Source organism: Dermacentor variabilis, chromosome 4 (assembly GCF_050947875.1).
Source record: "Dermacentor variabilis isolate Ectoservices chromosome 4, ASM5094787v1, whole genome shotgun sequence".
NCBI classification, from domain to species: Eukaryota; Metazoa; Arthropoda; class Arachnida; order Ixodida; family Ixodidae; genus Dermacentor; species Dermacentor variabilis.
The window spans coordinates 94,689,240-94,701,807 of NC_134571.1; the positions used below are offsets into that span (position 1 = coordinate 94,689,240).

At 45.3% G+C, this 12,568-nt stretch overlaps 1 protein-coding gene across 1 annotated transcript in view; it reads left to right on the top strand.

Annotated features, from left to right (window-relative positions):
* LOC142579527 (uncharacterized) overlaps positions 1-9,758 on the top strand; it is a 157,210-nt gene extending 147,452 nt beyond the window's left edge. The window contains exon 2 of the mRNA XM_075689839.1: positions 7,177-9,758. Coding sequence (XP_075545954.1) covers positions 7,177-7,771 — 595 coding nt within the window. The 3' untranslated portion in view covers positions 7,772-9,758. The remainder of the gene's footprint in view (positions 1-7,176) is intronic.
* Positions 9,759-12,568: the final 2,810 nt, after the last annotated feature.

A 12,568-nucleotide genomic window follows, 5' to 3' on the forward strand; every position in this document is an offset into this window, starting at 1 on the left:
AAGAGGCAGAGGAAGCGTCGCCTTAAATACCTAACCATGCAGTGCACGCTGGTCTAACCATTGGCAAGAGCCATGATTCCACCTTTGAGAGACATCGTCATGATTGCCCCTGCCATGATGGTCTGGCACCAAGGTGAATTCTCGGGTTTGACGTGGCAAAACCAGATTACGATTATGAGGCATACCGTGGAGGTGGGGAGTGCGGGTAAAGTTCGACCGCTTGGGATTCTTTACTCCGGCCAGGGCACAGGGGCGCTTTTTGCATTCCTCCACCATTGCAGCGCGGCCTCGAAGGCCGGAATCGAACTTGCCACCTCGTGTTCAGCACTGCTACGCCATAACCACGGGGTTACCATAGAGGGTACACAGTGACATGTATATAAGATAGCTTTATCACAGCATGGCAACGAACGCCGTGCCTTGAAGGTAGGAATGAACAGATGAGACGGAGAAACCTTGTATACAACTCCTAATAACTGTCGCACTAATAAAATAAAAAATATAGAGAGGCAGCGGCACTTGTGAAAGTTCTCACTCATTAGGAATAGCACCTATTTATAGACACCCGTTAAAGCTACGCTAACCGACTGTGCGGTAGGCCTTGTACGTATAGAAATGTATTTCTTGCCTCGCGCATCATTTCTTTCGCGTACCGTGATTAAGGTGCATTTCAAATCAGCACCACGAAACAGAGGCACATTGCAATGGGTGACCAGCTCGTTAAAGCCCGCACACTTATCTACAGTAGGTGCCCATGCATGAGCAGCCATCAGAGCGTAGGTGTTCAATGTTTGTGGCGATGACAGTGGAGCAAGCTCTGGCATATCTCTCGCGGTGAAGATAGGAAGAAAATTGGGCAGGCCATCGTACATTAACCCACAGTGTCGAAACGACCACCTGAAGCACTTGGGGGCGTCATAAAAACCGCAGATGAGAACGGTCGTAGCCAAGGTGGCGAGGGGTTAATTATCCTTCATGTGCCATTGCCCCTCCCCTTCTGCCCCCCCGGCTCACCGAAAGAACGCCTTCTTCTTCGGCCAAAGTAATAAAGCCCTATTTAAGTGTCTGCATGTATAGATGTATTCGGGGGGAGAGGGGGGGGGCGGCGTGATGGACGAGTGCGTGTGTTCATGCCTGGAACGGCAAAACAATGCATTGGTCCGTTCACAGTCCAGAATTTTCAATATTATTAGCTTCACTTAAAATACACCACTGAAGATGACACAGCTCTTCACGTTTTTGAGGTGGCCGCACGCTGAAACAGACGCGCTTTGTGCGCGCTAAGTGTTCTGCAAAATGAATGCTTCGCAACCGCGCATAATTCACTGGAAGCTGCTTATCGGACAGCTTATTCATTAGGAAGCCCTTATGTGCAGGCGTCTTTCGCGCACGGGCTTGAAGGACGCTAGAGTGCCTCTGCGTGCTCGAAAACCTTCGCAGCGCAAGGGAAACGAGATAAGAAAGTTGGCAAGGACCGCTTATATTAGGGATCGCTTCGCTCTCCCGTCGAGTGCGTGCTTTCTAAACAGTTGAATATCAGCTTTAACGATCTTTTTCTTCTCCTCCGCACTAATAATACAATGAAGCATGGCAGTATGTTATGTAAATATATATATATACATATATATATATATATATATATATATATATATATATATATATATATATATATATATATATTTATAAAAGCTGCGTGTATTTAGCGTTACAGAATGAGTAGCAATCAGCAATAATAAAATATATAAAATACAGCACTAATAAAAGAGAGCTTTTATAGACGTTCCTTATGAGAGTAAAATTTACAGGAAAGTTTGTAGCAGGCACACTTTAATGGACATCGGCCATAAACAGTAGAGCGCGAAAGGAAGCAGCAGAAGAAGTGCATACGCTCGTCTGGTTGGCCCCTGGGAAAATGAATATACCGCGGTGTACTTACTGTGGCTGCCGTTCAGTTAATTTGCGTGGTCTCATCTCTCAGATGGGAACAGTGGGTTGTGACTGAAGCCCTAGTCGAGGGGTCTGGAATAATTTCTACCCCCTGGTGCTCATTAATGTGCGCCGAAATCAGGGTATGCTAGCGTTCTTGCATCTAGTGGTCGCCTTTATCTGGTCGCCGCGACAGACAATGGAAGCCGATACCTTGTGCTCAGTAGCACAATGCTATAGCCACTGAGCCCCCATGACTGGACCCTGACTTCAAGCACCTTTCCTTGCCTTCTTCTAGACTTGTTCGTTTGCACACACAAAGGACAGTGATTGTATAGGCAAAATTTGCCGGCCGATCTCTTTGACAAAGTTTTCCAGAGACTTTCAGATAGGTACCTTTCACAAAGTGTGCAGGCATTAGTTGTAACAATGTCGACAAGCTATGTAGCATGTGCTCATATAAGTCCGCAAGCTATATACACCTAATTGTATACATACACATTATAGTACACTCGTAGCCTTTTATAAAAAGAAAACTGCTGAAATATATTTGTAAACATGTTCTGCCATATTACCAGATAAAAGAGACATGGAGATAACAAGGAAAAAGTGCACGCGGTAAAATGCTGTCAAGACGCGAGCGCGGAGGAACGCATGATGTCCCAGACAGTCCTTCAGGCTAGTCGACTGTACGTGTAAGTTGAGCGCGACCACACTGTTGGATGGCCACGCGAAGAGGTCGTTGCCTGACAACAGATTTATTCTGATTAAACATCACGAATTGCTGCAGCTTCTGCACTCTTCCATGTGTCCATCGTCGGTGACCTCAGGACGTTACATACATGCACCTGAATTACTGTATAGCATCCAGAAAGGCACGCACATCACATTGTCGTGACTTAAAGCCAAACATCACACGTGAAACATTTGCTTATTGGCCAAATAAGTTTTTCTGTATGCTATGGTTGGTAGCATGGTCATCAGTTAAGCATTAAATCATTACCTTGGTACAAAGTTTATTATTCATGTCTTTCGGCCCCGTACCTTCCAAAGAAAGGCGCTGTCTCACTCACCTAACTCAGGGAAACTCAACAACTTGTGCTCATGTTCGCTTAGTATGGGCATCTTTTCTGTCAGGCTTCAATAAATCAAAGCCATCTTAAAGGTTTCCATCAATTCTACTATTATCGGCTCATCCATGGCTTTGATTTACGATCTCGGCAGTATCGGAGGTGTGACGTTGCGCAGAGAGCAGAAATGCTCTTAGCTGATGCTCCGTTTTGCCGTCCTGCCACGTGCACGTGCCTAACTCATTGTCCTTATGATGAAGTTTGATTTTCTAGTTAAGATCTCTTGTTCGTTAATACGCAGTATACCGCATAGTGCTGCCCTCTCGATACGCTCCATCGCGTGTAACTTAAAGAGTTCGACAAAACGGCTCTTTCCGCACGCAAATTTGCATTAACGTCACTATTGCGATACGAATTTCTAGGAAAGGTTGGCGCCTTTCTCTTGCGCTGGTTGATCCTCGTCGAAGGAGGGAAAAAAAATTGAAAGCGCGAAGAGCCCTGAAAAAGCTGATGACGGTCTAAGAGCGCGAACGCATTCAAGTTTCCGGATGCGAGTTAAAAGGGGAGCGCAGACAATAGCACATTGCCTTGCATATTAAACATGCACGTTTCTGTAAACAAGCGAAGGCACCGAAAAATATCGCACTAATTCAGCGTTACACACCAGATGAGCACACCAGATCTACGGGCTGACAATTCTTAAGTTTTACGCAATTCTTGTTATTCTTAGAAATCGCCTGTCGAAGATGACGTAATTCTAGTCCTTGAGCTCGGTTATTTAGAGAGCCGGACATTACTTGCACGAGAAATTGAAACAGAAATTCGATGAATTAACAAAATTCACTAATTAAGTTATTATTGAAAACTTTGCGGCACTTATGGTAATCTACAAGAGATAGTTTGTAAGACATATCTACTTGGAATGAATTTCTAGAACGACACTAGTTTGGAGATATGCGCCATCAAACGTTTCGTAAAAATACACTGTTGTTCCACTCGCTTTTTCAACAAGACGTTCTTCTATGCAACGAAGCACAAAAGTGTACTAGAACGGCCGTGTATTTCGTCCGACACTTTGGGAAATTATGCCTCAAAACTGGTGTAATCCTGGAGATTCATTTTAAGTGGATACATCTTGCAACCTCACCCGCTGTAATTGGTAAATTTCACTATGAGCCATAAAGTAATTACTGGATTAATAAGTTATTTAGTGAATTTTCGTTAATTTGTTGAATATGTGTTGATTTCTTAGTGCTAGTAATGTCCACCTCTTCGAATAATACAGCTCAAGGACAAGATTTAGGCTAGCTGCCACAGGTTGTTGTTTATTTTTAATTTCCCTAAACCTCAAATATGATTACCCCATATAGTAGACAAATACATGTCATTACGCATACGATAACCCACTCCCATATATAAAACAATTTATACGTACTCGACACGTATCTTTCGGAGCGCATATGAATATTTGTAGCAGTTAGCTTATACACGAAGTTTGAATAAAAAACACCATCTCTTAATGTTTTCTAAAGAAATTTCACAGTTCTTCAAAGCTAAGGAAGGCTTAGCGTTGCGTGTAGACTCGACGCAGCTCGCAAGGCAACAGATGAGTTGTAGAATGAACAGCACCCCAACAGCTACCGGGCGCCTCACAATGCTGGCCCGACGATGACCGCGGTGTCGTTGCAGGCATCGATGGCACCTCGATGGCACGCGATATTTAAACCACCAGTGTAAGTCAGCGTCTAGCACAAATATGAGGCAACGTTAGCTTGACGTTTACTGCCCTTTCCGCCCAAATTGGGTGCACACGCACAGCAGCTCAGCGGGAACTATGTAGCGCGTTTGTAATGTCCGTCCTCCAGCTGAAGACAGAACGCCGCCCTACCTCTAAAACCCAGTCGACTGAGCGGAGGGAGTGTTGATGGCGTGCCCACTCCACTTGGCCGTTTTTCCAGCCAAACGCCCGTCGCCGCTGTGGAGACCCTCACACTGTTGGCAAGTGAGCCGCGCATGCACCGTCGATAGCGGAAGTGCACGACGGTGGCGCCGACGGCATGAATGCATCTCGAGCGTCTGTGTTATTTGCAATACAGCATATTATTTGCAACATCTATCACCTGATATCAACCTCTATCACCAGGTGATAGAGAAATGTGCGGAATATAACCAACCATTATATATAGCTTTCATTGATTACGAGAAAGCGTTTGATTCAGTCGAAACCTCAGCAGTCATGGAGGCATTGCGGAATCAGGGTGTAGACGAGCCGTGTGTAAAAATACTGAAAGATATCTATAGCGGCTGCACAGCCACCGTAGTCCTCCATAAAGAAAGCAACAAAATACCAATAAAGAAAGGCGTCAGGCAGGGAGATACGATCTCTCCAATGCTATTCACAGCGTGTTTACAGGAGGTATTCAGAGACATGGATAGAGAAGAATTGGGGATAAGAGTAAATGGAGAATACCTTAGTAACTTGCGCTTCGCTGATGATATTGCCTTGCTTTGTAACTCAGGGGACCAACTGCAATGCATACTCACTGACTTGGAGAGGTAAAGCAGAAGGGTGGAACTAAAAGTTAATCTGCAGAAAACTAAAGTAATGTTTACCAGTCTCGGAAGAGAACAGCAGTTTACGATAGGTAGCGAGGCACTGGAAGTGGTGAGGGAATACGTCTACTTAGGACAGGTAGTGACTGCTGATCCGGATCATGAGAGTGAAATAATCAGAAGGATAAAAATGGGCTGGGGTGCGTTTGGTAGGCATTCTCAGATCATGAACAGCACGTTGCCATTATCCCTCACGAGAAAAGTCTATAACCAGCTGTGTCTTACCAGTACTCACGTACGGGGCAGAAACCTGGAGCGCTTACGAAAAGGGTTCTACTTAAATTGAGGACGACGCAACGAGCTATGGATAGAAGAATGATAGGTGTAACGTTAAGGGATAAGAAAAGAGTGGATTGGGTGAGGGAACAAACGCGCGTTAACGACATCTTAGTTGAAATCAATAAAAAGAAATAGGCATGGGCAGGACATGTAATGAGGAGGGAAGATAACCGATGGTCATTAAGGGTTACGGACTGGGGGGCGGGAGAAAATTAGGTGGGCAGATGAGATTAGGAAGTTTGGAGGGACAACAGGGCCACAATTAGTACATGACCGGGGTAGTTGGAGAAATATGGGAGAGGCCCTTGCCCTGCAGTGGGCGTAACCAGGCTGATGATGATGATGATGAAGGTGATGATGATGATTTGCAAACTAATAAGGAGCCTAAAAAGGCGAGAATGCTCTCTTTCTTACTCCGAAGTTGGCCATGACACAGGTGCTTTGCTTTCTTTTTTTTTTTTTTTGAAGAAGTTGGCGCTCCCACAATGCTGTCGCGGGCACTGAGGAAGGAGGTGGTGCACATTATTGTCTGTGGGGCTGAAAATGCGTCGTTTTCTCACAGTTTAGTAATGCTCGGTATTTCGCGACATTTCGCGAGATTTTCGCGGTGTTTAGTTTGCGTGATCAACTGAAGCACTTAGAGTTCTGAGTTAAACGCACACGGGTGCCGTGTGGGAACTCATTATTCTATCTTTCAATTTCTCGACTTCCAATTTTTTAATTTTTTTTATCAGCGTGAGTGTATCATGACTATGACGTCGGGACAGCAGGAAGCCTATTGCAAGCCGGTTTTCGATGTCCTTTGTGTCTTGTAGAGCAAACACGGGTGCATCATATTGCAGCCGTAGAATAAGTAGAAGTTACATTTTTGAGGGCGTATAACGCGTAGAACTGGCACGTTATTCTGATAGAATGTGCGCCACGGGAAGACAAGCGCAGTCGGGGTGACAGGGTTACGAAATTAGGATACTGACAGTCAAACGATGGAATAAGCTAACGCCGGACCTTAGTAAGTGGTGGTCGCTGGGACATGGGATTTCGCAACAGTGATCTCAAACACGCCGATGAAGATTACAACGAATAAAGCAAGATAAATACTCCCACATTGACATTCTCCCCTCAGACATAGACATAGATTCAGATTAATTCTGGCCAGCACGATCCAGGCAACCATGCATACTGCGGTTCTAAGATCTCAATGTCCTCGAGGCCTTGAGAAAGGAAACGCACTTTTCCTTGCGTCTCGAACGAGTGTGTAATGCGGGGTCCTTTGCGCTGCTCCACGCAGGAGGTTTGCCTGCAGCCCGTTGCAGTTGCCGAGACCCGCCCTGGCCGCCAGCCTGGCCCTGTGGCTGCTCCTGCTGCTCGCGGCCAGCGAGCACTGCCGCGCCGACGAGGCACCCATGGGCGCCGTCTCCTCAAGCGGGGGCGGCGGCGTGCTACCCCTGCAGCAACATCACTCGAGCGACAAACGCGCGGCTCCGCGGCCGCTGTATGGCTTCGGCCTCGGCAAGCGATCTCCATTGCTGCTGATGGCCGACGAGTCGCCAGTGGACGCGGACATCGACGAAGACGAGGACGACGATGCGATGGCCGAGGCTGCGGCTGCGTCCAGGACTGGAGGCTATCTCGAGAAGCGCGGCCCCCGCGAGCCGTTGCGCTACGGGTTTGGCCTGGGAAAACGCAGGAGCGGACAGGAGCGTGAGTACGTGCCCTTCGACCAGGAGAAGCGGGAGCGGCATCGCTTCAGCTTCGGACTCGGCAAGCGGGACAAGAAGTCCAAGTTGGAAGACTTCATGAAGCGCAGGTACAACTTCGGCCTGGGCAAGCGCGGCATCTACGGCGACGCCGACGCGGGCGAGCGCTGGAAGAGGAGCTTTTGAGCAAACGGCGCGCACGCGCCAGCGCACACACCCCACTTCCCCTCCCCACCGACACTCGGCGTCCGCCTCCTTCTCCGCGTGGCCACGGGGAGGGAACAAAAAAAAAAGAATCAATCGCTGGGAGAAAGAAACGGGCAAAGCACGCGACATGCCTTGTTGTTCTGCCCTGTTCCTTCTACGAATGAAGTTCCCCAATCGCCCCGTTACCCTCCTTTCCTCGTTGCTCCTCCTCCCGTTCGCAAACCACGCGTCGGCCGGCGGGCCTTGTTAGGCCTGCCTAAGCCTAACTGGTAAGCCTAACGGGCAAAAGCCTAAATGACAAGCGTAACCCGTTTGCTTGTTGAGGCGACATTGTTAAAAATAGCATTAAAAATGTTAAAGACGAATGCTAACGACGGAAAGTACTCAAGAAGCGTTAGTCCGGGGCTCGACCATCTCCAACGAGCTTCGTCGACCGTGTGAACCTGTGCAGACGTCTCCCCTCTTCTTGTTCTCACTCTGAGTTCCAGCTCTTAAGAGTCGTGGACTTTTGTTCGTTGGAGTCTGTTCTGCCTTGTTGTGCAGTAGTTTCGATGCAAATACGAGAACGTTGCATGCGCAGCGACGTTATAGTGACAGAGTCGCACGTCCTCGTTGCTATAAATCGATGTATACTGCTCACAGCCCGCTATAGGCTGTGGACGATGTTGCCGTGTTGGCGAATCAATAAACCATGACATCAACATCGAGAAAACAGAGGAACACCAGTTTTGGGAGTCAGTGTGTGTGTGTCAGTGTGTAATAAAAGATGCTCAATGCCAAAATTCATTTTTGGTAAGAACTATATTGAGAAGGTCATCATACTGAGATAGGACTGATGGCAGGCGAGTTGCCAAAAGTTACTGAGAGTAATCGGGTAATATTGGCTTCACTAACCAGTAGTAATACCTAGTGTTGCGCTTACCAAGGTAGCAAAAAAAAAAAAAAGAAACGCTACAGAGGCTTATATAGACCGAGCCACACAAAGCGTTCATGCCTTGATTGAATAAAACAGTATATGCAAAACGTACAGTCTTCTTTCAAAAGCCGGTGGCAATACGATTTGAATGGACATCGCCGAATGCCAGAATGCATTTTTGTGAAGTGTTGTAGACTCTGTTTTTGTTAGTTGAGACAGATGTAATTTAACAAAGAAGTGCAAGAATGTACGTTGTTCGCCCTTTGTTGGTCCGGTTCACCGGAATATGGCGGTTAAATCGCACTAGGGCATTACTTATCAAAACTCAAATCATCCTCGAATATATGAAGACACTTAAGTGGAAGCGACTCCTAGGTAACCATTCACACTAGTAAGTGCACGTGTCCTGTTAATCAATCTTAAAAGATAAAAATTCAACTACTAACTAGTGGTACGTATATTTGTTATGGCGAATAAAGCAGGAATAGCGGTTCTGCCTTCGAACGTGGCAAGGCTGCTTAGTTGAAGGGAACAGCTCAGAAAGATCATGGGGCAAGTCTGAGCAAACTACCAATACTCTGTAATAGCGATAAGCCGATAACCATGATTGTTATAAACACGGTAGGAAATTATGTGTATGTAATGGAGTAGAATTGGTCAGTCTTCACACAGTGACCGTGGCACCTAGCAGTACACTTGCACAAAATATAACTTAAGCCGAACTAGTAAAAATAAGCCCACTTCTAAGTCCTATTGAAAGAAGCAGTAAGTATACGATGGAACAAGTCGAAGCCTAGAATGTGTAGCGGATCTTGACAGAATAAACTGACGGAATATGTGAGCATGACGGTCTATCTTCTTTGTCATCCTAGAAACGTCGAATTTTGGTGCTTCAATCCTAGAGACAGAACTATCGCCCTTGTTGAGTAATAATGTTGAACAAGATTTAAATGACGTTCATTATGTCAATATTCTGTACGCGGCGTCTCGTCTGAATGTAAATAAATGTTTGCGGCAAGTCAAAATAAACTGGTGGCACTGCAACAGCGTGAAATCATTGTATGTGATGCATCAGCTTCAGGTGTAGCGCGATGACGCAGAGTTCAAGCTGGGATTAAGATAAAGAAACAGCTGCTCTTACTTTGCGTACATTCATTCACTCGTTTGCTTGTGGCAACTTTAGCTGGAGTGCAATCATGACTTCATGAGACAACAATAAAGGTACGTGAGAACCATGTCTGCAACGAAAGAGAAGGAATATTACGGAAGAGTCATATTTAAAGAACGGCGAATAACACTGTTTCCACAAAACCATTCACGCAGAAACACACAGACTGAAATACAAAGCAGCCCAGTATTCTTACAGCACACGATGAAGAAACTTGATAAGATTACACAAGATGCTCAGATCCAAAACTGAGGTTTTAGTTGCTAAGCTAGAAGAAATCGGCATTTGCACATTGCTGCGCAGCTTCTAGATATAGCGGGATTCTTCCGGATTCTTTCACAATCTGTCAAAACATGTGGACAGTGCAATGTTCATGCACGCAAGGATAATTTACACTTTGCCGAGAGTGAAAAATCATGTCTGCCATCATGTAAGCCGATAGTGAAATGAACTCAGCTTACTATCTGATTTTGGACTAGATTGGACGGATTTTGGAATTCAGGACTAGTAAGATTGTGGGACAGGGACGGTTACTCCTTTTCACTTCATTATTAACTCCAACATACATACATACATACATACATACATACATACATACATACATACATACATACATACATACATACATACATACATACATACATACATACATACATACATACATACATACATACATACATACATACATACATACATCATACATACATACATACATACATACCTACATACATACATACATACATACATACATACATACATACATACATACATACATACATCTACAAGTGCAGACATACATAGTTGCGTAGAAGCATCAGACTAAATTTCCGCTTCCGTATCGAGGGAAGCTCGTCTGCTATACGAAATAAGTACAAACGGTAAATAGAAGCTCAAGCGGAATGTGAAGCATCAAGACCACCTTTCTTCAATACTTCACTTTATATATGGACGACGTAACAACAACAGGTAAGTTGCGCTCTTTTCGACTGAAATTGTGTGAACTAAAACGTACAAGCATGTGCCACAGGAGGTAATATGCTGAAATAACTGTTTCATGCTGGTTTGAAGGGTCACGTTAGCGATCCTAGCACTAAAGGAGGCATCGCTATGAAACTACTTTCACTGATTTTTTTCCATGAGACCAGTGACGTGGGCCAGACGTCATTTACGAAGCACGTGGACGCTCTGCTCTGTACCAAATCAGCTGTCCGAGAAAACTAGACGAACGAACCAATCGCGCTTATATAACAACTAACTGTAGGTCAGTAGCACTGGCGAAATGGTAGACAGAAGCTGCCCAGTGTCAAAGGGCAGGGAAACACTTGTTATGAAACGGCCGTGCCCTGTTGTCGGACGGCGCTAAACAGATGACATGACTGTTCACGAAGCAGGCAAATTGCTGCTCACGTAACTACGTCTGGAACAAATTGGCCTTTGCCTGCTAAGTCTATGGCTTTGTTCCTTTATGGAAACATTTTTGTCTTCTTATTATTTTCTTTGTGTAAGCTTCTCTGTCTCTGAGTCCGGAAAACGCATCGCTCCTTTCTTCTGAGGATAGCTGTTTTTCTTCTCTGGAAATAGCCACTTGGTGAGATTACGCGGCAGTGTTTCCCAGTGATATCAAGAAAATAAATAAGCAGATAAAGAACGAAACCGTCTCTGTTTTCGGTATCGGCCCCGTGCATTGCCTTTGACCATGGCCCATCGTCGAATCCTATGCTTAAACGAATAAGCAGACCCAATCACGGATAACTTTCTGGAGGATAACTGTAGTGACATTAGGTTCGCGATAATGTAACGACTCTGTGCCAGTGCCACTCCTTTTCATTCTTCCGTCAGTGGTCAGAGTGGCACTCGAACCTCATTGTAGACGGGGCCAGTCAGCCGTAAACAGTGGATGACATTACTAGCACGAAATCGACTGGAAGGAATCTCTGCATTAACTGGTCTTGCCTTGCAGAAATATGCACGCTGCTAGTGCTTTACGCATAACGGGCACGTATAGAGTAATCCAGAGCTTCATAAGAGGGAGTGACGTCGACTCATGTGCAGGCAAGGGAAGTGTAGCACGTTTACTTGAAACCGTCGCTGAAGGGTGATATCTTTGCGTTTCGGCCATATCACACTAAATTCCCGATAACCGTCAAACTTGGCCCCATAGTACGCATAGCACCATAAAACTTTGGTAAATATTATTCTTCTTTATTGGCGTAAGGAATCGAAATAATCATATCTTTCTTCAGGTTTATTACACACAGACATCGATGCAAGCAATGAAGAGTTTCAACTAAGAATGAAGCTTACGCAAGGCACACACTTGTTAGAAACCCAGCTGGGAGAAGACGCTTCGTCGCCTTGCCCATGCACGAATGAGGATGTAATATACTCCATTCAGGTGGATCTTTAGTAAATTCCATCTTTCACAATAGTTCTTACGGTGTTCCTATAGGAGGGAACATTCATTTCTTGGGGAGGTCTTTTAAGTGCTCAAAGTGATGTGAATATTCGTTCATTTCTTGAAAGAGCATGTAGGTGCTAAGCGTAGAATAAATAGAGTTCCATTTAATGTGTGGAGTGTGGTAATTAGTGGAGGGAATAAGCTGAGCAAATAAAGCTCCAAGATACTTTCTGGGGATCCTGCAGCATTATTCATTTTCTTTCCCCTGCAATGCAATGAAAGCGCAGGTTCCCC